The 25,135-nt window shown below is 53.7% G+C and overlaps 2 protein-coding genes across 3 annotated transcripts in view; one reads left to right on the forward strand and one right to left on the reverse strand.

The window, feature by feature from the left end:
* Positions 1-1,227: 1,227 nt before the first annotated feature.
* Positions 1,228-1,945, reverse strand: IUM83_19488 (uncharacterized protein; the record flags this gene model as incomplete). The annotated part of the gene is made up of 3 exons (XM_067944539.1): positions 1,228-1,241; positions 1,312-1,413; positions 1,492-1,945. 3 exons carry the CDS (start codon positions 1,943-1,945, stop codon positions 1,228-1,230), a joined length of 570 nt encoding a protein of 189 aa, XP_067797783.1.
* A 6,746-nt stretch (positions 1,946-8,691) lies between these two features.
* IUM83_19489 overlaps positions 8,692-25,135 on the forward strand; it is a gene marked incomplete at both ends in the record, with an annotated part of 36,251 nt that continues 19,807 nt past the window's right edge. The window contains one exon of one of the 2 annotated variants that reach the window (XM_067944541.1): positions 8,692-9,015. In XM_067944541.1, the coding sequence (XP_067797784.1) occupies positions 8,692-9,015 (324 nt within the window). Of the gene's footprint in view, positions 9,025-25,135 lie in introns of those variants that run through there. The other variant, XM_067944540.1, reaches the window with a different exon arrangement.

A 25,135-nucleotide genomic window follows, 5' to 3' on the forward strand; every position in this document is an offset into this window, starting at 1 on the left:
GTGGGAGAACACGCGCGCTAACAATGTGCCAGATATGTCGTTAGCCAAGTGATTCGATCTCCGAATCTCAAATTCACGTTCTTTGCTATCACCACTATCACCACCGTCGGGAACGATAGGATGCTCTCGAACTTGAGCAGGAGTTCCGTCGTCTGATAATCCAATTCGCCGTTCAAGTATGCTGCATTCGTTGGTTTCGCTTAGTACGCGCCAAGCGTCTGTGTCTCCACGAATATTTTCTTGCTCTTTGTCCATGTCATGATTTAGTCTACCACCAGGATCAGCCACGTATTCGACGAACGCCCTTTCCACACGAGCATCCGTGTACTCACTGCTAGTGACATCCTCATCTTCAACAATGCTTGCGTAAAGGTGGTTGTTTACTTTGTAAAATGAAAACGCATCTCGAACCTGTTTGCTTCGAACACGTTGCATCTTGCGTACTTGCTCCACCTGTGCTGCTGTAAACTCCCCAACCATAACTACTCGGTACGACTCAACCGTTTCCAGTGATCGTGGAAGTAGCGACACAGGAGGCCCTGGAGTGCAGTCGAAAGCAATACAGTGAGATCGTATGCAACGATGGAGTCCGCCACGCATTACACGAGTCATCGCGACGATGTTTGCCAGTTGAGTCATACATCGTTCCGGGACCGAGAGGTGCTGAAGACCGAGAGGAAGACGCCCCACAAAAAAATCCGTTTGCTATTGCAAACCTAGGGAGCTGCCCACGCTGAATTGAACGATCACACTCTTTGCAAACGGTAAGCCAAATGTGTTGACAGTCATGCTCATCTGTGTAAGTTTTTAATCCGCGAGGAGAAATCCAAGCATCTTGTAGCTCCATTAAGCTTTCTGGACATCGATACTGATCTAACAGAGCTGTCGGCGGCAGATCCGATTCGTGTACTCTGAGGACCTTCTGCATCTTGCCGAGGTAGCACACATCCGTACCATCCACCCGTTGCGATTCGCACCGCTACACCAGTCTGTCACATGCGGTACACACGCACTCATCCATTCCTTCAGCGCTCAATGCTTGCCGGAGCCCTTTCAAGCAGCGTTTTCTCTCTTCCACGCTAAGTTCATTGTCAAAATCAGCTTGAGGTCTCTCGTTTTCATACGCAACACAACTGCCTCGGGTAGATCGGTGGCGTACTCGCTGCCCCCTTTCGCGTCTCGGATCATCCAAAACCTCCACTTGATCACCACTTGTTGCAGCATCACCTACGCGTTCATCGCTATCCATGATCTCGTCAGCGTTAACGGAATCCATTGGCGACGTACAGGCCTGCGCCGCAGTGAAATTACCTCCACAACGGTGTTGTCGACGCAACGCTTCACGACCACTGCGCCGCTCTTGTTCACTGTTATCCAACACTTGATCACCACTCCCAGCATCGCTATCTACGCCTTCCTCGTCATCAGCGATCTCGTCAGCGCCAACAGTTTTCACTGGAATCGAGTCCACCTGCACAGCTTTGCGCTTACCTCGACAGCGTGCTCCACACAACGAGTCACAGCAGCCGCTCCCCGTACGTCCATCAACATCCAGCACTCGATCGCCGCTTCCACCTGCGCCACCTACGCCTTCACCAGTATCCATGACCTCGTCAGCGTGAACGTTATTCATTGATGCCATACCCGCCTGCAAAGCTTTGCGCTTCGCTCGACAGCGTCGTTGCCGCAGTCGATGTAACTCCTTGCGCCGCGCATCATCCAAGAGCGCAAGTAGATCGTCACCACCGGAATCATCACTGGTGCAGCCTTGGTCACCATCCACCCCATTCACAGCCGCTGCATTTGAGGCACGCAAAGGCTCCGAGGTCTCACCTGCACTCTGGCGGACTAGCTCGTCATGTACTTGTCTCCATAGCGCACAGAAAACTTGAGCAGCCGACGGTGTGGTGCCCACAACACCATCGCAACGCTCGGTGTCCTGCATTCCATCAGCTCCTGCTTCACGACCTGTAGTGCTCCCAAAAGCCGAATCCTGTCGACGAGCTTTGCAGCGGTCTTGATTCCAGCGGTCTAGTTCCTGTTGACGCGTATCATCCAGGTGCTTTAAAGGTCGCACTCATCAGCACTTCCATCGCCGTCGTCGCGATTTCTTTTCCTGCTTTCCATCGTCCGCTTGCCCAGCAATTCCGAACTGACCGCCTCGCTAGAGCTAGCAATGGTGCAGCTCGATCGAAGCAAGTTGAACTTTTTTTCCCGTCAATACAAATAATGGGATGCCCATCCACGTCACCGCATGGAGTTTCTGTGTTCATGAGCCCGCCCATCGAGTGCTGAGGCGAGGCGAGGGAAGGCGGGGGGTCGAGGAGTTGGTCGATGTCCCCTGTGGCCTTTCGATGTGAATGAATGTGAATGTCAGTACCGTCACCGATGTGACACCCGGGGCGTGTGTCAATCGGTGGTGTGTCAGTTGTGTACAATCAAATTGGTGTGGCAGTGGTGTGTGGGTACCGGTGTCGATACCGATACCGGTTGGGACTAAGTCCCCCATGAAAGTTAGTGTGTCAGTTGTGTAGAAAAATACCGGTAGCGTGACAAGCGTGACAGGCAACCCGTGTAGTTGGTCAGAAAATCAGTACATAATACACAGTTCTGCGAACTGTGAAATTGGGTAGGAGTACGCAAGTGGCACTATGATGCGTGACCCTGGGTGAATGCCTCGATTGGTAAGATGAAATCACTTGTGCGTGACGACCATGATGAGCTGCGGCTGAGGAATTGGGCATGAAACCGATACTTATGACAAAGCCGCTCAGCATTCCGACTCGTTACATGTACGGTCCTGTCCCAGGGGGAGTTCATTGGTCAAGCGGTCAAGACAATCATGTTGTCGCCAGAAAGGATCGTTACCACTAGTAAATCACCACTGGTGCTTCACCAGGCATACACTCAAGGCCACGTGCTAAATTGAACGGGATGGAAGGACATTTTTCACGCGAACAAAATTGACATCCAGATGGCTCGAGCAGAGAGCGAGAGCAAAGCCTCGCCGGGATCACGTCTGTTGCTTCCGTGCCGGCTGCGGCGAGATCAAATTATACCTATTGGGATCATTGATCCCTGACTAAGCGGTCGATGAATGAGTTGATACCGGACTAACTCCTCCACCCAAGGCTCAGTCGATCGCGCACGTTATCGTATCCCTGTGTCACATGTTCTACTATAAGTACATCTGCGTCATGCAATCCAACGAACGGATTGCTCAACCAGGAACAATCTCTAATCGTTTCATTGAACGCCGCAACCTTGTCGTATGTTTGTCAGAATGACAAAGCCTTCTACCGCGCAAATGGAAGACCAGGATTAAGAAAAAGCCAGCTTACTTTGAATTCATACCGTATGCTCCACATTTCGGGGAGCCTTATCAAGGTTACTGCCAGTCATGCCAATTGACACTCTACTACTGTATCGCATCAGTGAAGTCATTATTCCCACATATATCACATAGCGCAGATGGTATTAGGCACACAGTAACTTTTACAACACCACTTATCACCCTACTTGCAAGTTTTACAAACCAAGGTGCAAATGACTGGTCTATACAATTTTTTTATTTAAGGCTACGTTTCTGGCAATTTCAAGAAAGAGCCACGTATTTCATGACTTGCAAAAACATCCGGAGTACTTATCACTATCAGGCAAGTTGCAAACCCGTGCTACAACATCTTGGAACTCCACTATGTAATCATGGAGACGGGGACGTTGGCCACCTCAGGGCTCATCAAGTATCCAACACGTCGCTCAAACTTGATGAACACATTTTCAATGACATGGTATAGCTTACAGGCGTCAAAAGTGTGTGTTTTGCTGCTTTATTTCGTCCTTGGGTTCGATTGGAGCATGCGCCCATTATTACAAAGTGGAGTTCCAAGACGCTGTAGGATGGGTTTGTAAATTGCATGAAAAGTGCTCTGGGTGTTTTTGCAAGTCATGAAAAATTTGGCCGTTTCTTGAGATCGCCAGAAAACGTAGCCTTACAATGGAAATTGCATGGACTAGTCATTTGCGCCTTGGTTTTTAAAACTTTCGAGTAGGGTGGGAAATGGTGCACTGTACATGTGCAGTACTGACTGACATATGTTATCTCATACAATTTTGTGCACCAACATAGACTAGATATTTGACGATTTAAGAACCAAATGGAGTCTACATTATCGATGTTAAGCTCGGCTACGGCCCGGAACATATCGTCAAAGTCATCGCCCGGGCTGAAAATGCCTACAGTTTTATCTAGACATCCTTCACTGAGCGTTTGTCCAATTGAACCGCTGGTAGAAGTGGTTGATAGTCTTCTCGATATCATTGTAGGTAACAAAATGGTCTGAGACCTTTATCTTGTGTGACGCGGGGAAGAATGAAATAGCGCGAGGCTTTAGCTTACGACTTTCGTCGCTTGGCAGCTTTTGGACGTCGGTACTGCCGACATACGAACCATCGGATGGTAAAATGAGCTCCGAAACATACAGTTCGAGGATAACTTAGGGTGCACGAAGCATGGGCTATCTCACCATTGCGAGAACATATAGAAGATGATAACATAGGTTAGTCGGTAGTTTCAAACCACCCCAAACCCGTCCGAGATAGATCGACCCTAAAATCAAAGCAACACATTCCTGAATCTGCGCGCCCGACCACAGCCACTTTTCCAGATGCAGCTGTCACTCGAATCGACCATCGCTGCAGTTATCACGCTCACCATTTGCGTGGCACATGCTCTGTACTCGCACCTTTCGAGAGATGCAATGGAGGAAGCTTGTCTGCACCCGTTCCAGACATCGTTGTTGGATGCCCCACCGTTACAGCTCTGTGTCACCCTTGGGGGTGACGGGTTATCTATTCACGGACAAGATGCGTTCATGAGACCAATCGTATCTGCCGACAAGACTGGTATTCGCTACGACGGCTTTACAACAATCAGTCAAGGTGATGCGCTACGTACATACATGATCGTGGACGACGCGGGATACATGGTGACTACTTCGGAAGACCCCACCATTTCCCAAACAGTGGAATGTCTGTCGTCCGTTTCACCATTCGATATCATTTTGCCTGCTCTCAATAACGCCAGCGTGGTATCAAGCAGCGTTCTCAGCGGTGAATCTATTCAGTGTCCAAGTGGACCTCTCCTTCCGACTTATTTTGGTGGTGTCGACTTTGCGCTATGTACGGCCGGTAAATCCGGTAAATACCATTCTGTCAGTGGATGGATGACAACCATCAAAATACGGGGGTGGAGGAAAAAATGCCCGTTCAACACAGCATCGCCTTCTGATAACCCAAATATGCTGACATAAAACCCTCCTCTGCTGGCCAGAACACGATCGGAAAGTTCGTTGAGTTTCTTTCACGAGCTTCAGGTAAGATGATGTAGCTTTGGTTGCTGCGTTTTTCAAGATCCTAACAAGAGAATAGTAAACGAGCAGACGCATTCACTCGAAAGTCGGACTGTCGTGTAGACTAAAGAACATAGCATTTGAGACCTATACTGTTACGCGTTAAGCACACGATGTTTTGAGCTGTCCGTCTCATATAAATGGTTGCTGATTCGAAGCATCAATCGCTCTCCGAATGTAGAGTATCTTTTTTTCTTTCTATTTCGGTCCCATTACTTAGTCTGGCTAGCTCGAAGTCAAACGCTTTAAACGCGAATTCAGCGCTAAACAATTTAACGGTTTTCTCCAAGACTCGTTGGAAATGTCAAAAGTCTTGCAACGCAAACGGAACCGCGCCCTGAACGATACAGTGGGCCCCCGTTTTCGCTAGGTCGGACCATATCAAATCTTCGGGTTCATAATACGGTAAGCTTTTTCACTACCCGTCAACCACCCTGACCGCAACTTTTACCCGGGCAAATTTTGGGCATGTTGTGGCGATGTTTTTAATGACTGGAGGAATACGCGGACGTTATACAGATATCCAGTACAACACGGATATTGTGTTCATTACCGCAAAACTATTTTTGTAAAGCTATTCTTGCCCATGACACAGTCGCATGGCATCGCCTGACCGCACTACCAACACGGCACAACTCACACACCAATTTTCCTCATCCTCCCCAAGCACACCATTCCGCTCACCTTTGTAGTCAGCCCAGGCGACCTCAAGCCACCCTGTCATGCTAATGATGACTCGGAAGAGCACTCGCATTCAGTCCATGACAAAGCGCACCGTTCGCCGCAAGGCTGTAGACGAATCGCATGAGCTTTCTGTCCCACTTGAGTTTTTGGTGCTTCCAGATCGTGCGAGCAACCTCAAAGTTACCAATGACAGCGCAATGGCATCTACTATCGTCCAACCTCCATTCCTTGAGCACTAAAAACTATAGTGTCCGCTACGACCAAGAATTGCAAAGGCGTTAGGTACTGCTGGTCATAGTCCTCATCAAGAACATTGTCTATCGCAGCAGTACTTCCACGTCTACTAAGTGTACAGCTACGCTCAAGATAGGTCTGAGTGCTGATTGGCGGATACAGGTTGAGCACAGTTTCCGTCGAGGCCTGGTTGTTAATGGCCATCTGACCGACGAGACCGACGCGATGAAACGAACTACCGATCGGCTAGCCACAGAGCTCCTCGCTGTGCCGGAGAGTGAAATTTAGGAGAATGTGTGAGTTGTTTTTTTATGGCGGAAAGCGATAAGCTTGTAGATCGATTAACATTGGAGTAATCAGGTGTGTCCGTTGTGTCCGGCGCCAGTACTATGGCGCTCGATGATCCAACCCGCGAGCAATCCACGCCGGTGTACTTCGTGTTGTAGGCATGTCAGACTGAGGGAATGTATGACGATGCACTAGCGTAGACTACCGAATAATATGCGGTAAAGTATTTGAACGCCCTGTGAATTAAACGCCCTCCTCTATGGCGTTCAACAACTAATACAACACCATCAAAATAGCGCAGTCTTAACTGAACGCATATCGTGTATAACACCCTCCCTTGCACTGAAGGGCGGTTTATAACAATAAATCACTGTGTACTATTCAGTATTCTACGTTTCACACTGGCAGAAAGCTGAATCCTGCGTGCGATTTTGAGTTTAGTCCCACCCATCTGTACAAATTTGGTTCCCTAAAACCAAAGCGTAGGTAGGCCCACATCTTACTCAAACAAAAATATTCTGGATCGAGCAGTGTTTCATCAGTGAGTGGAACGCGTTCGGCCTTGCAAACGCTCTAGTGACACGCACAATCCCATATAGAAGTCCAACAGGGAGATGAACAAGAAACCTCACCCCAAACTACGACAATATGTTTCAACAATTGCTAAGATATCCACCGCGCATGCGCAGCGTCAAGCCAGTATCACACACGGTCTCCGCATAAAGAAGCCGCGTCCTCCTTGTATTAATCTACCGACTGCCCCCGACTTGACATTGTTAAGTCCCTCCTGATTTGGAAGACGAGGTCGATGCTGATGAAGACCTACATTCTGACAGCTCTATTGAATCTTATCGCGGTGGAGGAGGTTACCTCTCTTCTGAAGACGAAGATCCCCCAGAAAACGCGCGGACTGCTGAAGACGTGCATAAGGAAATTGAGGATCACGCGAATATGGACGGCTTTTCCCCTTATCAGGAGGGCGATGCCGATTCCGACGACGATAGCAACGTGGAAGAGTGGTCATGCTAGTCAGCAATACATACGTTAACACGTAGCGCGGATTGTATACCTTAATACATCAAAACGTGTATTGAACTCGCTAGTACAACTTGCTCATGGCAAGCATTCCCCGTTACCCAGATGTTTGGACTTTTACCCGGAAAAATCGTCCAGGTAAAAAATTCCGGTCAGGGTATACGGGTAGTGAAAAATTCTGCCCATAATATTTACGCAAACAAAGCAAACGTAGTTGATTGAAACCAACGTGATTAATAAGTAGAGACTTCAGGTACGTCGTTGAAGTGCTGCTTGCACTTAAAATAATACCCCGAACGGTACATACACCGACGTTGGTGGGCGTCTTGAGCTCAGCGGTTACCTACTGGGCGAGCTTGGCAGGATTCCATGTTAGTTCCATTGCTTTTTTGGCACAAAGCTCGCGCTTTTGGCCAGCCCAGCGACAGAGTGGAATAGCGCAAGGGGCGATTCCATATTGCGAGTCTTAGGGGGAAAATAATGAGGTAGATGAGGTCGGAGCGGCTTCGCGCCCATATTTGAATCGAAGTTAGCGGCGTATCATCCCTCCCCAGGAAAGTATTGAAGAAGAGCGCGAACCATTGCGTATACGGCGATATCCGCCATCTTCCAAATTAACGAGTATGAGATATAACAGTTTATCAGAGGTCAGTGGATGGAAAACGGGGGACCCACTGTACTTACGGTCAAGCGTCAAGATTGGTAGTTTAAAAGCAACGAGAGAATGTTGTCTTCCAAAAATAAAACAAATTCGTACACGACGAAGCGTCAACGCAAAATGTGTTGTGTTGAATATTATACGGATCCCCACTATACTACTTGCAGTAGACGCAAGACAAAAAGCTTGAAAGAGAATAATCTAAGAGACGAACGGTTCAGTTGAGAATACACGCTGGACCAAGACCAACAGGGTGGCTTTTGCCGCCCAGCTAATTGTTGTCGTTTGTTCCATGTCTGCGTGACCTGCGCCCACGCGGCCACTTCGCTTCAGGTTATGAACCCAAAGCTCACGCGAGGGAAGTACAACAACTAAGACATCCTGACGGAGCAGAAGAAGGCACCCAAGGAAGCATGTGAAGAAAAGAGGACGACCCCACCGTTTGACGGCAAAGACTATGAAGTCTGGTACGAGCGAGCGAAACTCAAGCTGGAGAGGCAGAAGCTGTGGAAGTACTGCAAGGAGGGTCTGCCCGAGTCGGACGAGAGCAAGGAGGAGGAGGGGCACGCGACGTGGACGAGTGAGATGTCCCATGCGAAGGAAATCAACTACGATGCGATGACAAATACCATAATGAAGAAAATCCACGCCATTTCGAGTCATGGAGCGCCTGAAAAAGATAATTTTGGGCAAGACGTACTTGAAGTACGCTGAGGAGCAACGTAAGCTCAGTCGTCTCGGCTCACCTCCAACGGCAACGTACCCGATGTCTTGAGTGAAATGCGGCGGCTGGTGGAAATCATTGCTACCGTCGGGCGCCCCGTGGATGAATACGTGAAACGTGCTATACTGATCGCTGCTGCGAGTGTACGACCATGTCGTACAAACATTTTTTGTCGGCCACAAGCCTCAATATCCTGACGATCCGCCCAACTATGAACAACTTGAACTGGCATTGGGGATGTCTTTCGACCATCGCCAAGGTCGTAAAGCAGAAAACACCAAGGACAATGAAAATGAAGAAAAAAACGTTCTTTGCTGGTGGAGGACGCGGCCGTTGACGAGGTCGTGGTCGTGGATTTTGGTGGTCGCGGCAAACACGGTAGGGGTCGCGGTGGTGACCGTGGCCAACCCAACAGTGGACAGAAACAGAGTGACAGCTGCTTTCCTTGCCATGACGCAGCACACAGTAAGCGGGGGCAATCTGTCCCGTAGACTCCAGTCGCCAGCGTCGATCTTATCTCGCGGCCGTCGAGACAGTGCTCGATGGACTAGCCTTCCAGCTGCTACTACACACGCACACTGCATATGAAACACGCATAGCTGCTGGTCGACCCTCCGTGCATCCGGCTGAAGTTGGGGCAGTCCGGGAGATCCTCAGGACACCTGCAGGCGTGGGGCGGGCGGGCTAGTCTACCGCGGGCCTGCTGATACCTCTCTTGGCCATGCACGCTTCTGCTTACACGGGCTGCCGATACCGCGGTCTCGTTCCTCTCGTGGGGCTGCAGATACCCACTCAGGCACACTCCCATTCGCCACACTTGGACATCTCGCCAACACACACATATTTGCTTCGCATCTTCAGCTTTATTAGAGTAGTTACGGCGTCACCAATGCCGGCAACACCGCGCACCGCTGCGGCTTACGCTCCACAGGGCGAATCTAACTCTGTTGCTACATCTACTTCTGCACCTGCTTCTGTCTCTCTACAGCCGCTCACGTGCGATCCTTGCGTCCTTGAAATGCCGGTTCGTGGCACACCCCAGCTGCCGTCTCCTCGGTGAGCCAGCTGCTCTCTGTAATGCCAATGCATGGCTGCATCTCCTCATCTTCTGTGTCAGTCTCACTGTCGTCCGCGCGTCCGTCATCTGGATCGTCCTCGCCGCCATCCACTTGAGCGTCCTCGCCGCTGTCCACTTATCCGCCGTCTCTGCTGCTGCTTCGGTTGCCCGTCATCCCCACGCAAGGTGGAAGGGCTTCAGTTCTTACACCTTGCTCACTCTCTTCCCTCGTGCCTCGAATCGTCCCCGATTCGTCTGTGGGCACGCCGTCATCTTCATCTGGGGTTGCGTTACCGTCATCTTCAAAGCGCGTGCGATACTGCTGTTCTACGCACTCGACTACTGCAACCTCTGCATTAGTGCTCACAATCAGGTTGGGATATACTTTCGCCAGCTGTATCATCTTCAAACTCGGTGCGTATGCGTCCTTCTTTCCACAGCTGCTCGTAATCTTTTTGATTAATCCAGATGGTGTCCGCTTTAGGGTCAAACCTATCAGCCAAACGGACAATCTGGAACTCCATCGAGTAACGCCCTGTGCGTGCTCGATACTTCCTTCTACGGAGCTCCACCACGGCTTCGTCGGGACCGATGCGTGGTAGCCTTGGTCTCGGAGACACGAGGCTGTCGACGCCTCGGCGTCCTTGTCCAACAAAAACGCATACTCTCGGCTCTTCTTTTGCTACCTCGGCCGCTGGTTGTCGTCGTCGGCTGGACCGCTGCTGTGAGTTCTCTTCCTCGTCAGCTGCTGCGTTTCTTGCCTCAACTTCGTCAGCATGTGTCTCACGTTCTAGATCGATATCTGCTCTGCCAGCTTCAGCGCCTTGTCGACGTCTTGCTTCTGCTGCTCCGTCATCTTGAACATAGACTCCATGGTCCGCTGCTCCTGCTGCTCGGCTATCACTGGGCTGCTCGGCTGTGCCTGCATCTCTGGCTGACTGCTCAGCAACGCGGGCTGCGGCAAGTGCATCGTCATCGTCTGCTGCTGTTGCATCGGGAGCGGCTGCACTGTCACCTTCCAGGCTGACGCCAGCTACCAATGCTCGAATCGGGCTATTGCCTCTGTGTCGAAGTTGATCGTCATCTTAAGTTACTGGATAGGGACCTCTTCGAATGCGTGCACGAGTGCGTCCGGCAACGGCATCTCCAAGCGCTGCTGTTGTTCGCGTACGCCGTCGTTTCGGTGCTCGCTCGGCTGCTGCAGATGCATCTGCTGCTATCAGGTGTTTTCGCGGGCGTCCACGACGTCTCTTGGCGTCTCCTGCTGCATTACTTAGAGCGTTCGGTTGTTGCTGCTACGGCTGCTCCTGTCCGCTGTTCGTCTGCTTCTTCGGCGTCACGCGCGACAGCTGCTGTTGCGGGCTGCTGTTCGTCTGCCACTTCGGCGGCTGTCGTCTGTGCTGCTGCGGGTAAATTGGCAACTGCGTTCGGAGCCACTGTGGAGGATATACCCACTCCAGTCACTCGGTCGTCGTGTTCCATCACGGAAATATCCGCAGTCCTATCACTTCCATTTATTTGTGGATCATCCATCTGGTCTGCTCCATCAATTTCGTCATCTGGACCAATATCAGCTGCTGCTACGGCTTCTTCATGTAGATCCAACGCGATGTCACGAGCCATCTGCTCCAACAAATTCGTGGGGTAATAAGAAGGTAATAAGAACGAGCAATGTGTTACAAGTTCCTTTCCCGACTCCAGCATCTCACTAAGTAGTTGTCATATCCTGCAGCTTCAACAATCTGTCCCGGACCTCTCCAGCGGTGTCCAAACTTCGTGATCTCCGGTCCGCGTGCTGGTCGGTAGACCCACACCAACTGGTCGGTCGAAAACACGGTGCGTTGCCGCACATTGCGTTGGTTATAGTACATCGCCTGACGTGCCTGCTCCTTCTGCAATGCTACTGCTGCTAACTCGCGTGCTGTCTGTAGGTCCTGCATTGACACTTCATGGTATTCGTCCAACGTCTGATACGGCCGCCGTAAATGACTGCGCCTCAACAACTCAGAAGGCGATCGCAACTTCCGCCCGAACATCAGCTCGTTCGGTTGGTACCAATGAGTGGCATGCTCCGCGCCATTGTACGCGTATAACGCGCACGGTAAGAAATCATCCCAATCTGTTTGCTGCTCATCCACGTATAAGCTAACGATATCCTTCCATGTGCGGTGAAAACGTTCAACCAGCCCCAATAGCTTCGGTCGATACGGCACTGGTGTGGACTGCTTCGCCTGCATCAATTCTAGCAATTCAGCTGTCGCTTGACTGCAAAACTCCGCGGCCCCGTCCATCATAATCTCGCGCATGGGTCCGAAAACCAACACAACCCGATGCATTAGAAATCTTGCAACTGCCTTAGCTGTGTGTTCCTTCACTGCTTCTGCCACTGCATACCGCGTCGTGTATTCAATAGCGGCAATCACATAGCGATGACCATTCTCCGTCTCCGGCAAAGGACCCGCAACATCGATAGCCTATCGATCACAAACGTCTCCCGTTCTGACACTTCTCAACAGCGGCACCACAGCTTGGGGTTTCGCCTTGCGCGAACCACAGTCCTGGCAAGCGGCTACCCAGCTGTACACAGCTTCACGCATATGCGGCCACCAATACATCCTCCGCAGCCGTTCATATGTCTTCGGCATCCGTAGATGTCCAGCCCAAATACTGCCATGTGCTTCTTTGAAAGCTAAAGCCCAATATACCGCGGGCAGGATGATATGCTGCTCTCCCTCGGCTGTAACAATACTCACTAGACCGGCATCATCGGTCACCACCTGCTGTCCTCGGTAGGTGCCCTTCTCCTTCAATGTCTGCACCATCACTGACTTAGCCTGCTCCCGTTTAATGTCCTCATCAGTGAACTGCACCACGCCCATTTCTGCAGCTTCCACACGTCGGATCACTGCCATTCGAACCATATCGTCTGCTGCGGGTTCAATCTCAGCGTCAATTACATCTGCATTCTCAGCGCACATGCTACTTCTGCTACCACAACTCCATTTTGCAACTTCATCGGCAATCTCTTCCATCGTCAGTTTGACTTCAGCAGCTTCACTGCTGGGCTGCTGTGACGGAGTCATTAGCGTTTTAGCTTCATCCTGCGACAACATCGCTCTTGTGCCCTGGCCGGCAATTTGGCGAATGACTGCCACAACGGGCTCTCCGGTTCCACCTGCCCTTGACTCGTCCTCAACGGCATCTGCGGCACCTCCAATAGCTAGCTCCTCATCGGTGTCCCTTCCCTTTGCTTCTGCGGCGCCGTCTTCAGCTGCTGGCCCTCGGGATAGGGCGTCAGCAACATGGTTTTCCTTCCCGGACGATAACAGGTATCAAAATCATACTCCTGCAGGGTCAAAGCCCAGCGGTGTAAGCGTCCAGCTGGCTCTTTTGCAGTCATCAGCCACTTCAGCACAGAGTGGTCTGTCACGATAGTGAACTTGCGCCCGAACAAGTGCGGTCTAAACAAACGCACTGCCCAAACTACTGCCAAACATTCCAACTCCGATATGCTATACTTCGCCACCTGAGGACTGTTCACTTTGGAGGCATAGGCGACGGGTTGGTCTCCGTTCCCTTGATCCTGCGAGAGCACCGCGCCTAGCCCCGTCTTCGAAGCATCCGTTGTCACCTTGAAGGGTAGTTGATAATCAGGATAAATCAACACCGGCTTCTGACTTAACCAGGCCTTGGCCCAAGGCCTCTTCTTGCTGCTGTCCCCATGTCTATTCACTGCTCTTCCGCAACAGCGTCGTGAGTGGAGCCATTCGCGTGCCCAATTCTGGCATGAATCTCCTGTAATAGCCCGATAAAGCTACAAATCTGCGAACGGCTGCTTCATCTTCTGGCTTTGGGAACTCAGTGATCGCTCTGATCAAGCGGCTTGTCGGCTTGATACCTTCGGGTGTCAAGTCATGACCCAGGGTACTCCATGCTTGTTGCTGCAAACGTGCATTTATCTGCTTTCAATCTCAGACCAACTTCTGCAAGTCTCTCCAGAACCACTGCAAGCTCCACGACATGTCTCGCGACAGTGCCTCGGGTATAGATGATCACGTCGTCCAAGTAAACCAAACAACAAATCCACATGAGGCCCCTCAACACGCAATTCATCAATCTCTGAAAGGTACTCGGCGCATTGCAAAGACCAAATGGCATCAGCACGAATTGAAACAGCCCTCGGCGAGTTGTAAAGGCCGTCTTCGGCTTATCCTCCTCTGCTACGCCCAGCTGCCAATATCCGGCGTGTAGATCTAAGCTTGTAAACCGTTGAGTTCCATGCAAGGCCTCCAGGGTCTCGTCCACACGCGGCAAGGGATATACATCTTTTACTGTGACTGCATTTAATGCCCGATAATCAATGCAGAAGCGCACGGTGCCATCTTTCTTCTTCACTAAGACGACTGGGAAACCCCAAGCGCCTGACCCTTCTTCAATGACTCTGTTTTTCAGCATCTCATCCACTTCCTTGTCGATAATAGCGTGCTCGGCTACGGCGTGTCGTCTACGGCGCAGCATAATTGGCGCTGCATCGCCCGTGTTGATATGATGCACTACTCCCGTCTTGGAGAGCGGCGGACAGCCTTCCTTCTTCTCGACAACGTCGGCATACTGCCTCAGCAATGCAATGACTAGGTCACGGTCTTCCGCTTCCATCTCACCAATGTCCGGCTTATCCTCGTCCTTTAAGGGTTTAACGTCTGCCTTACGTAGCGTCTGGACCCATTCGGCCACTCGACCCCTTTCCAACTCGCCATTCAGAGACAGGATCTGCATGTCAACATCAGCAGGAATCCACGTCCCTAACGCTTCTCGCGCTGGCAGCTTTTCGCGGCGGCCTTCTACGTTGAGCACTGCTATCCGAACATTCCCGTTGCGCACCGTGTCGACTGTGGGCGCTAGCATTAAATGCCTTCTGCCTCCAGCCTTCGGCAAGAACACGCCAGTGGTGCCATCCTCTGCATCCACTGCGACTCGCAATATGCTGCGGGTGTTGGTGGCTAACTTCATGGTCTTAGCCAGCCGTACCACAGCTCGTCTGGTGCCATTCGCTTGTGGCAGCGAACTCACTCCATAACAGGTGAAGGGTAAGATCACTTTCTGTCCAGCTTCGTCGCGGTACTTTAGTTCACGGCTGCCGAAATCCATCTTAACCTGTTTGTCCACCATCCAATTCTCACCGATCAGGAACTCGTCGCCCTGGCCTTCAACCAACAATGCATCCACGACTATCCGCTGCTGGTATCGCGTCGTGCCCGTGAATCTCCATACACTAAGTACCCGGTTGATGCCTCCGCCGAATCCCTCAACAATGTCCACCGGCGCGTTGCGCGTCACACAATACCCGTACTTGCGTAAACCATCACCAGCCTCACTATACTGGGCACAAGTGTCCAGCCTCACTTCCTGCGTGTGTCTCTTCGTCAGAGCGAGAAGCGCGGTGGGCAAACAGCTAGGACTGCCGCTGCTCGTGGCGCGCAACTTCCCAACTCGTATCGTCTGGCCGTCGGCTTCTGTCCGCAACTCTACGTCTCCGTAATTGCCTTGTTGTTCATAGCGGTAGCCGCTCTTGGCTCGGCGTCTTCTATTCTGCTCACTTGCTGCTCGACCAGCTGCTTCTGCTACGTTCAGACGCCTCTGCCGTTCTCGGCGTTGCTGCAGTCTTCTTATGCATCTTGCCACCCGGTACGACTTGGCTTCTTTCTCGGCTCAGCGGCGTGCTGCACGCATCTGCCTCCGCGAGCCAGCTTCTTCGAGCGTTTCGGGCGCCTTACTGCTGCACAATCCTCTGCCACTCCTCCTCGGTAATGGTTGCTGGCTTCTGAGTCTTCTGCTGTGCCACCTCTAGCACAGTTTCGACTGCTGTCGATGGTCCAGTCTTGACTTGCTCGTCGTCAGCTGCTGCGACTACGGTCGTCGACTTCAACCGCCTCTTGCGTTCCTCTCGCAGCACAACGGCTGCTGCTATCTGCGCGTCTCGACGGTCGTGTTCCAGATGCAACAGATCGGACACCTCGCGCAGTTCGGCTATCACTCTCGGAACCTTCTTCCGCAGCACTTTAGCACGTTCGGTGTACTCTGTACGAATCTCTGCCGCCAGTATGCGTCTCGCCTCGGCTAACTCTTGCTCCGTTCTCCGCTGTCGCCTCTTGGCGGCCGTGGTCCGGCCTCCGCTCAGTAACAGGCGTTTCCCCATCAATCCCTGCGGCGTCTTTTGCACGACAGCTGCACTACCTCCGGCTGTCGGCGTCTGCGCGAGCGCAGGAGCGCCTCCACTGTCTGCTAACACGGCCAAAACCGCTGCTGCATCTTCCTTGGTTTCCTCATCGGCCATATCTTCACTCTTGGCCTCTTCGTCTTCGCGCGCACTGCTGCTCTTCCCCCAGACTGGACTACTGGCCGCAGACTCGCTCTTCCCCCAGATTGGTACACTCCGCGGAACCTCTGTCTCTTGTCCTGCTCTGGGTGCTTCACTGCGCATCGTACGTCGTCTCTCTTGGTGTTTCCTACAGCGGTTCCGTCTGTGAGCTGTGCGCTCTCCATCCGTCACTTCCGCTATGGGGCGTTCCTGTTCTGCCGGCAATAGAGTCCCCTCGTCTACTGCCGCTGGCCGTTTCCCTGCGCTGCTAGTGGGGCTGCCTTCTCCTCTGCTTCAGCATCCTGATTGCTTCGGGTTCTGCTGTTGGTTCCGGCGGCTTGGGCTTGTTGTGCCTCCGTGGCGCTGGCGTCTGCTAGGCACGTAGCGCATTCTCGCCACCAGTGGCCTGCTCGTCCGCAGTAGCTGCATGACGACTCGGCTTTCCTCTGCGCAATCGGCCGATTGTCGACTGGCCCGTAGTTCTCTAAGCCAGCTCCGCGTCCTCCGCCTCGTCCTCGGCCGTTCCGCGCCCAGCGGCTGCCATACCCTCTGCCACCTGCGCCGGCCGGCTGTAGCTGCCAGTTGCGTCCTGCGGCTGCGGGCTGCTCTTCCGCGGCTGCGCCGCCTGCTGGCCTCTCTGCCTTGATCTCCAGGACCTCGCCTTGGACTTGCCTGCTGCTGCCTTCGCCTGCTGTTCACTGGGTTCGGCCATCTTATTTCCGACACCAACCATCACCATCAGGGCGCGGAGGGCGGCTACTGACACTGGATCTTTCTTGACCGTCTCAGCCAATCCGCTAACAGCTTCCCCTGAGTTGTCGTACATCGGCTGCGTTTCCGTACCGAATCCCAGTCCTAGCTGCTTCCGATCAAACTGGCTTGCCACTTCCGATTTCGCCGCCTTCTTCTTAGACCCTGCTTCTTCAGTGGCGGAACCTCGCTTGGGGCGGTAGAACTCCTGCACCGTCCTCCAGTCGGTGACGCTGAGGCCTTCACCGTACTCGCCGCACGTCTCGATGGCTGCTTGCACTGCGTCTTCTAGGGTGGCTGGTATCGAGGTACGTATTTGTGTGGCCATCACTTCATTGTTCATGCCGCGCAAGAACGCCTCTCTAATGAGCTCGTCTGCTACGTTTTTCCCGAACGCGATGTCCACCAGGCTATCGGCGAACTCACTCAGGCGCTCGCCCGGCTGCTGCTTGCGTCGACCTAGCCGCTGTTCGATCTCGAACGCATCCTCCCGGCCGCCATACTTTCCCCTCATTTTCTTCACCAAGTTCGGGAACGTCTCGTCCCCTGGAGCTACATTTTGCGACCAGGTAATGAACCACTTCTCAGCCTTGCCTTTGAGGTGTGGAGTGGCGCCATGGTAGAGGTCACTGACAGTCCACTCGTCTCCCCCCAGATGTGCTTGGTTCTCAGCTTCCTTCACGACCGACGCTAACCACACTGCCACCGACTCGTCCGGTTTCCCGTAGATGTCGCTGATCAACAGCTTCTTCCGCTTGGCTTTCCTCAGCTGCTCCACCGGTACAACAGCTCGCGGCGGTGCTGCTGCAGCTGCTGCAGGCGGTGGTGCCATGATAAATCGGCGCATCATGCTACGTTGCTGGCTGGGCGTCAGTGCTTCCCACCAACTCATGTCCTCCAGATCGTCGGCCGCATCGGTTCCTGCGTCGGCGTCTTCGTTTTGGTTCGACCGAGTCGCGCGCGTCGAACGACGACTTGGCTGCCGCGTGCTGGGTCTTCCGCTGCCTCTTCGGTGCTCACGGTTGTTGTCTTCGGCTTCCTCTTCACTGCTGCTATCACCTGAGCCACCGTCACCGGCGGCTGCTATGGCCACATCACTGCTGACCAAGACCGTCTCATCATCTTCATCGCCAGTGCCAATGCGAAGGCGCGTCTGTGCCGTGCGACGTCTCTTTCGTGCACGAGTCGTGCTGCGGTTTCTTCTCGGCGTTGCGGATCGACCGGCACCAGCCCGAGGCGACGTGTCATCGTCGATCAAGGCTGCGCGGCGCGCTGCTCGCGTGGCACGTGGCGTCATGTGGCGTGCTTCCGTCGTCGTGGTTACTGCTGCTGCTGCGTATTCCACTTGCGGCTGCTGCGTATTCCACTTGCGGCTGCTGCTTCAAATCCAACTGTGCTTCATTCACTGATTGCGGCTGCCGCTGCTGTCTTTCCGTCGGCCAAATGTTTCTATGGGTTATCTTCGCCTGCGACCCTTGAGTCTGGATCCATCCGTTGCATGCGGCTGCATCCTGCGACTCTCTGCTGTGGATCTTGGCCCAGTGCCACCTTCTTCGCAACTTAGCATGCTCCGCGCCATTGTACGCGTATAACGCGCACGGTAAGAAATCATCCCAATCTGTTTGCTACTCATCCACGTATAAGCTAACGATATCCTTCCATGTGCGGTGAAAACGTTCAACCAGCCCCAATAGCTTCGGTCGATACGGCACTGGTGTGGACTGCTTCGCCTGCATCAATTCTAGCAATTCAGCTGTCGCTTGACTGCAAAACTCCGCGGCCCCGTCCATCATAATCTCGCGCATGGGTCCGAAAACCAACACAACCCGATGCATTAGAAATCTTGCAACTGCCTTAGCTGTGTGTTCCTTCACTGCTTCTGCCACTGCATACCGCGTCGTGTATTCAATAGCGGCAATCACATAGCGATGACCATTCTCCGTCTCCGGCAAAGGACCCGCAACATCGATAGCCTATCGATCACAAACGTCTCCCGTTCTGACACTTCTCAACAGCGGCACCACAGCTTGGGGTTTCGCCTTGCGCGAACCACAGTCCTGGCAAGCGGCTACCCAGCTGTACACAGCTTCACGCATATGCGGCCACCAATACATCCTCCGCAGCCGTTCATATGTCTTCGGCATCCGTAGATGTCCAGCCCAAATACTGCCATGTGCTTCTTTGAAAGCTAAAGCCCAATATACCGCGGGCAGGATGATATGCTGCTCTCCCTCGGCTGTAACAATACTCACTAGACCGGCATCATCGGTCACCACCTGCTGTCCTCGGTAGGTGCCCTTCTCCTTCAATGTCTGCACCATCACTGACTTAGCCTGCTCCCGTTTAATGTCCTCATCAGTGAACTGCACCACGCCCATTTCTGCAGCTTCCACACGTCGGATCACTGCCATTCGAACCATATCGTCTGCTGCGGGTTCAATCTCAGCGTCAATTACATCTGCATTCTCAGCGCACATGCTACTTCTGCTACCACAACTCCATTTTGCAACTTCATCGGCAATCTCTTCCATCGTCAGTTTGACTTCAGCAGCTTCACTGCTGGGCTGCTGTGACGGAGTCATTAGCGTTTTAGCTTCATCCTGCGACAACATCGCTCTTGTGCCCTGGCCGGCAATTTGGCGAATGACTGCCACAACGGGCTCTCCGGTTCCACCTGCCCTTGACTCGTCCTCAACGGCATCTGCGGCACCTCCAATAGCTAGCTCCTCATCGGTGTCCCTTCCCTTTGCTTCTGCGGCGCCGTCTTCAGCTGCTGGCCCTCGGGATAGGGCGTCAGCAACATGGTTTTCCTTCCCCGGACGATAACAGGTATCAAAATCATACTCCTGCAGGGTCAAAGCCCAGCGGTGTAAGCGTCCAGCTGGCTCTTTTGCAGTCATCAGCCACTTCAGCACAGAGTGGTCTGTCACGATAGTGAACTTGCGCCCGAACAAGTGCGGTCTAAACAAACGCACTGCCCAAACTACTGCCAAACATTCCAACTCCGATATGCTATACTTCGCCACCTGAGGACTGTTCACTTTGGAGGCATAGGCGACGGGTTGGTCTCCGTTCCCTTGATCCTGCGAGAGCACCGCGCCTAGCCCCGTCTTCGAAGCATCCGTTGTCACCTTGAAGGGTAGTTGATAATCAGGATAAATCAACACCGGCTTCTGACTTAACCAGGCCTTGGCCCAAGGCCTCTTCTTGCTGCTGTCCCCATGTCTATTCACTGCTCTTCCGCAACAGCGTCGTGAGTGGAGCCATTCGCGTGCCCAATTCTGGCATGAATCTCCTGTAATAGCCCGATAAAGCTACAAATCTGCGAACGGCTGCTTCATCTTCTGGCTTTGGGAACTCAGTGATCGCTCTGATCAAGCGGCTTGTCGGCTTGATACCTTCGGGTGTCAAGTCATGACCCAGGGGTACTCCATGCTTGTTGCTGCAAACGTGCATTTATCTGCTTTCAATCTCAGACCAACTTCTGCAAGTCTCTCCAGAACCACTGCAAGCTCCACGACATGTCTCGCGACAGTGCCTCGGGTATAGATGATCACGTCGTCCAAGTAAACCAAACAACAAATCCACATGAGGCCCCTCAACACGCAATTCATCAATCTCTGAAAGGTACTCGGCGCATTGCAAAGACCAAATGGCATCAGCACGAATTGAAACAGCCCTCGGCGAGTTGTAAAGGCCGTCTTCGGCTTATCCTCCTCTGCTACGCCCAGCTGCCAATATCCGGCGTGTAGATCTAAGCTTGTAAACCGTTGAGTTCCATGCAAGGCCTCCAGGGTCTCGTCCACACGCGGCAAGGGATATACATCTTTTACTGTGACTGCATTTAATGCCCGATAATCAATGCAGAAGCGCACGGTGCCATCTTTCTTCTTCACTAAGACGACTGGGAAACCCCAAGCGCCTGACCCTTCTTCAATGACTCTGTTTTCAGCATCTCATCCACTTCCTTGTCGATAATAGCGTGCTCGGCTACGGCGTGTCGTCTACGGCGCAGCATAATTGGCGCTGCATCGCCCGTGTTGATATGATGCACTACTCCCGTCTTGGAGAGCGGCGGACAGCCTTCCTTCTTCTCGACAACGTCGGCATACTGCCTCAGCAATGCAATGACTAGGTCACGGTCTTCCGCTTCCATCTCACCAATGTCCGGCTTATCCTCGTCCTTTAAGGGTTTAACGTCTGCCTTACGTAGCGTCTGGACCCATTCGGCCACTCGACCCCTTTCCAACTCGCCATTCAGAGACAGGATCTGCATGTCAACATCAGCAGGAATCCACGTCCCTAACGCTTCTCGCGCTGGCAGCTTTTCGCGGCGGCCTTCTACGTTGAGCACTGCTATCCGAACATTCCCGTTGCGCACCGTGTCGACTGTGGGCGCTAGCATTAAATGCCTTCTGCCTCCAGCCTTCGGCAAGAACACGCCAGTGGTGCCATCCTCTGCATCCACTGCGACTCGCAATATGCTGCGGGTGTTGGTGGCTAACTTCATGGTCTTAGCCAGCCGTACCACAGCTCGTCTGGTGCCATTCGCTTGTGGCAGCGAACTCACTCCATAACAGGTGAAGGGTAAGATCACTTTCTGTCCAGCTTCGTCGCGGTACTTTAGTTCACGGCTGCCGAAATCCATCTTAACCTGTTTGTCCACCATCCAATTCTCACCGATCAGGAACTCGTCGCCCTGGCCTTCAACCAACAATGCATCCACGACTATCCGCTGCTGGTATCGCGTCGTGCCCGTGAATCTCCATACACCAAGTACCCGGTTGATGCCTCCGCCGAATCCCTCAACAATGTCCACCGGCGCGTTGCGCGTCACACAATACCCGTACTTGCGTAAACCATCACCAGCCACACTATACTGGGCACAAGTGTCCAGCCTCACTTCCTGTGTGTCTCTTCGTCAGAGCGAGAAGCGCGGTGGGCAAACAGCTAGGACTGCCGCTGCTCGTGGCGCGCAACTTCCCCACTCGTATCGTCTGGCCGTCGGCTTCTGTCCGCAACTCTACGTCTCCGTAATTGCCTTGTTGTTCATAGCGGTAGCTGCTCTTGGCTCGGCGTCTTCTATTCTGCTCACTTGCTGCTCGACCAGCTGCTTCTGCTACGTTCAGACGCCTCTGCCGTTCTCGGCGTTGCTGCAGTCTTCTTATGCATCTTGCCACCCGGTACGACTTGGCTTCTTTCTCGGCTCGGCGGCGTGCTGCACGCATCTGCCTCCGCGAGCCAGCTTCTTCGAGCGTCTCGGGCGCCTTGTCAGCATACTGCTGCACAATCCTCTGTCACTCCTCCTCGGTAATGGTTGCTGGCTTCTGAGCCTTCTGCTGTGCCACCTCTGGCACAGTTTCGACTGCTGTCGATGGTCCAGTCTTGACTTGCTCGTCGTCAGCTGCTGCGACTGCGGTCGTCGACTTCAACCGCCTCTTGCGTTCCTCTCGCAGCACAACGGCTGCTGCTATCTGCGCGTCTCGACGGTCGTGTTCCAGATGCAACAGATCGGACACCTTGCGCAGTTCGGCTATCACTCTCTGAACCTTCTTCCGCAGCACTTTAGCAGGTTCGGTGTACTCTGTACGAATCTCTGCCGCCAGTATGCGTCTCGCCTCGGCTAACTCTTGCTCCGTTCTCCGCTGTCGCCTCTTGGCGGCCGTGGTCCGGCCTCCGCTCAGTAACAGGCGTTTCCCCATCAATCCCTGCGGCGTCTTTTGCACGACAGCTGCACTACCTCCGGCTGTCGGCGTCTGCGCGAGCGCAGGAGCGCCTCCACTGTCTGCTAACACGGCCAAAACCGCTACTGCATCCTCCTTGGTTTCCTCATCGGCCATATCTTCACTCTTGGCCTCTTCGTCTTCGCGCGCACTGCTGCTCTTCCCCCAGACTGGACTACTGGCCGCAGACTCGCTCTTCCCCCAGATTGGTGCACTCCGCGGAACCTCTATCCCTTGTCCTGCTCTGGGTGCTTCACTGCGTATCGTACGTCGTCTCTCTTGGTGTTTCCTACACCGGTTCCGTCTGTGAGCTGTGCGCTCTCCATCCGTCACTTCCGCTATGGGGCGTTCCTGTTCTGCCGGCAATAGAGTCCCCTCGTCTACTGCCGCTGGCCGTTTCCCTGCGCTGCTAGTGGGTTGCCTTCTCCTCTGCTTCAGCATCCTGATTGCTTCGGGTTCTGCTGTTGGTTCCGGCGGCTTGGGCTTGTTGTGCCTCCGTGGCGCTGGCGTCTGCTAGGCGCGTAGCGCATTCTCGCCACCAGTGGCCTGCTCGTCCGCCGTAGCTGCACGACGACTCGGCTTTCCTCTGCGCAATCGGCCGATTGTCGACTGGCCCGTAGTTCTCTAAGCCAGCTCCGCGTCCTCCGCCTCGTCCTCGGCCGTTCCGCGCCCAGCGGCTGCCATACCCTCTGCCACCTGCGCCGGCCGGCTGTAGCTGCCAGCTGCGTCCTGCGGCTGCGGGCTGCTCTTCCGCGGCTGCGCCGCCTGCTGTCCTCTCTGCCTTGATCTCCAGGACCTCGCCTTGGTCTTGCCTGCTGCTGCCTTCGCCTGCTGTTCACTGGGATCGGCCGTCTTATTTCCGACACCAACTATCACCATCAAGGCGCGGAGGGCGGCTACTGACACTGGATCTTTCTTGACCGTCTCGGCCAATCCGCTAACAGCTTCCCCTGAGTTATCGTACATCGGTTGCGTTTCCGTACCGAATCCCAGTCCTAGCTGCTTCCAATCAAACTGGCTTGCAACTTCCGATTTCGCCGCCTTCTTCTTAGACCCTGCCTCTTCAGTGGCGGAACCTCGCTTGGGGCGGTAGCACTCCTGCGCCGTCCTCCAGTCGGTGACGCTGAGGCCTTCACCGTACTCGCCGCACGTCTCGATGGCTGCTTGCACTGCGTCTTCTAGGGTGGCTGGTTTCGAGGTACGTATTTGTGTGGCCACCACTTCATTGTTCATGCCGCGCAAGAACGCCTCTCTAATGAGCTCGTCTGCTACGTTTTTCCCGAACGCGATGTCCACCAGGCTATCGGCGAAGTTACTCAGGCGCTCGCCCGGCTGCTGCTTGCGTCGACCTAGCCGCTGTCCGATCTCGAACGCATCCTCCCGGCCGCCATACTTTCCCCTCATTTTCTTCACCAAGTTCGGGAACGTCTCGTCCCCTGGAGCTACATTTTGCGACCAGGCAATGAACCACTTCTCAGCCTTGCCTTTGAGGTGTCGAGTGGCGCCATGGTAGAGGTCACTGACAGTCCACTCGTCTCCCCCAGATGTGCTTGGTTCTCAGCTTCCTTCACGACCGACGCTAACCACACTTCCACCGACTCGTCCGGTTTCCCGTAGAAGTCGCTGATCAGCAGCTTCTTCCGCTTGGCTTTCCTCAGCTGCTCCACCGGTACAACAGCTCGCGGCGGTGCTGCTGCAGCTGCTGCAGGCGGTGGTGCCATGATAAATCGGCGCATCATGCTACGTTGCCGGCTGGGCGTCAGCGCTTCCCACCAACTCATGTCCTCCAGATCGTCGGCCGCATCGGTTCCTGCGTCGGCGTCTTCGTTTTGGTTCGACCAAGTCGCGCGTGTCGAACGACGACTTGGCTGCCGCGTGCTGGGTCTTCCGCTGCCTCTTCGGTGCTCACGGTTGTTGTCTTCGGCTTCCTCTTCACTGCTGCTATCACCTGAGCCACCGTCACCGGCGGCTGCAATGGCCACATCACTGCTGACCAAGACCGTCTCATCATCTTCATCGCCAGTGCCAATGCGAAGGCGCGTCTGTGCCGTGCGACGTCTCTTTCGTGCACGAGTCGTGCTGCGGTTTCTTCTCGGCGTTGCGTATCGACCGGCACCCCCGAGGCGACGTGTCATCGTCGATCAAGGCTGCGCGGCGCGCTGCTCGCGTGGCACGTGGCGTCATGTGGCGTGCTTCCGTCGTCGTGGTTACTG

This window comes from Phytophthora cinnamomi (genome assembly GCF_018691715.1).
Source record: "Phytophthora cinnamomi strain GKB4 chromosome Unknown Contig13, whole genome shotgun sequence".
NCBI classification, from domain to species: Eukaryota; Oomycota; class Peronosporomycetes; order Peronosporales; family Peronosporaceae; genus Phytophthora; species Phytophthora cinnamomi.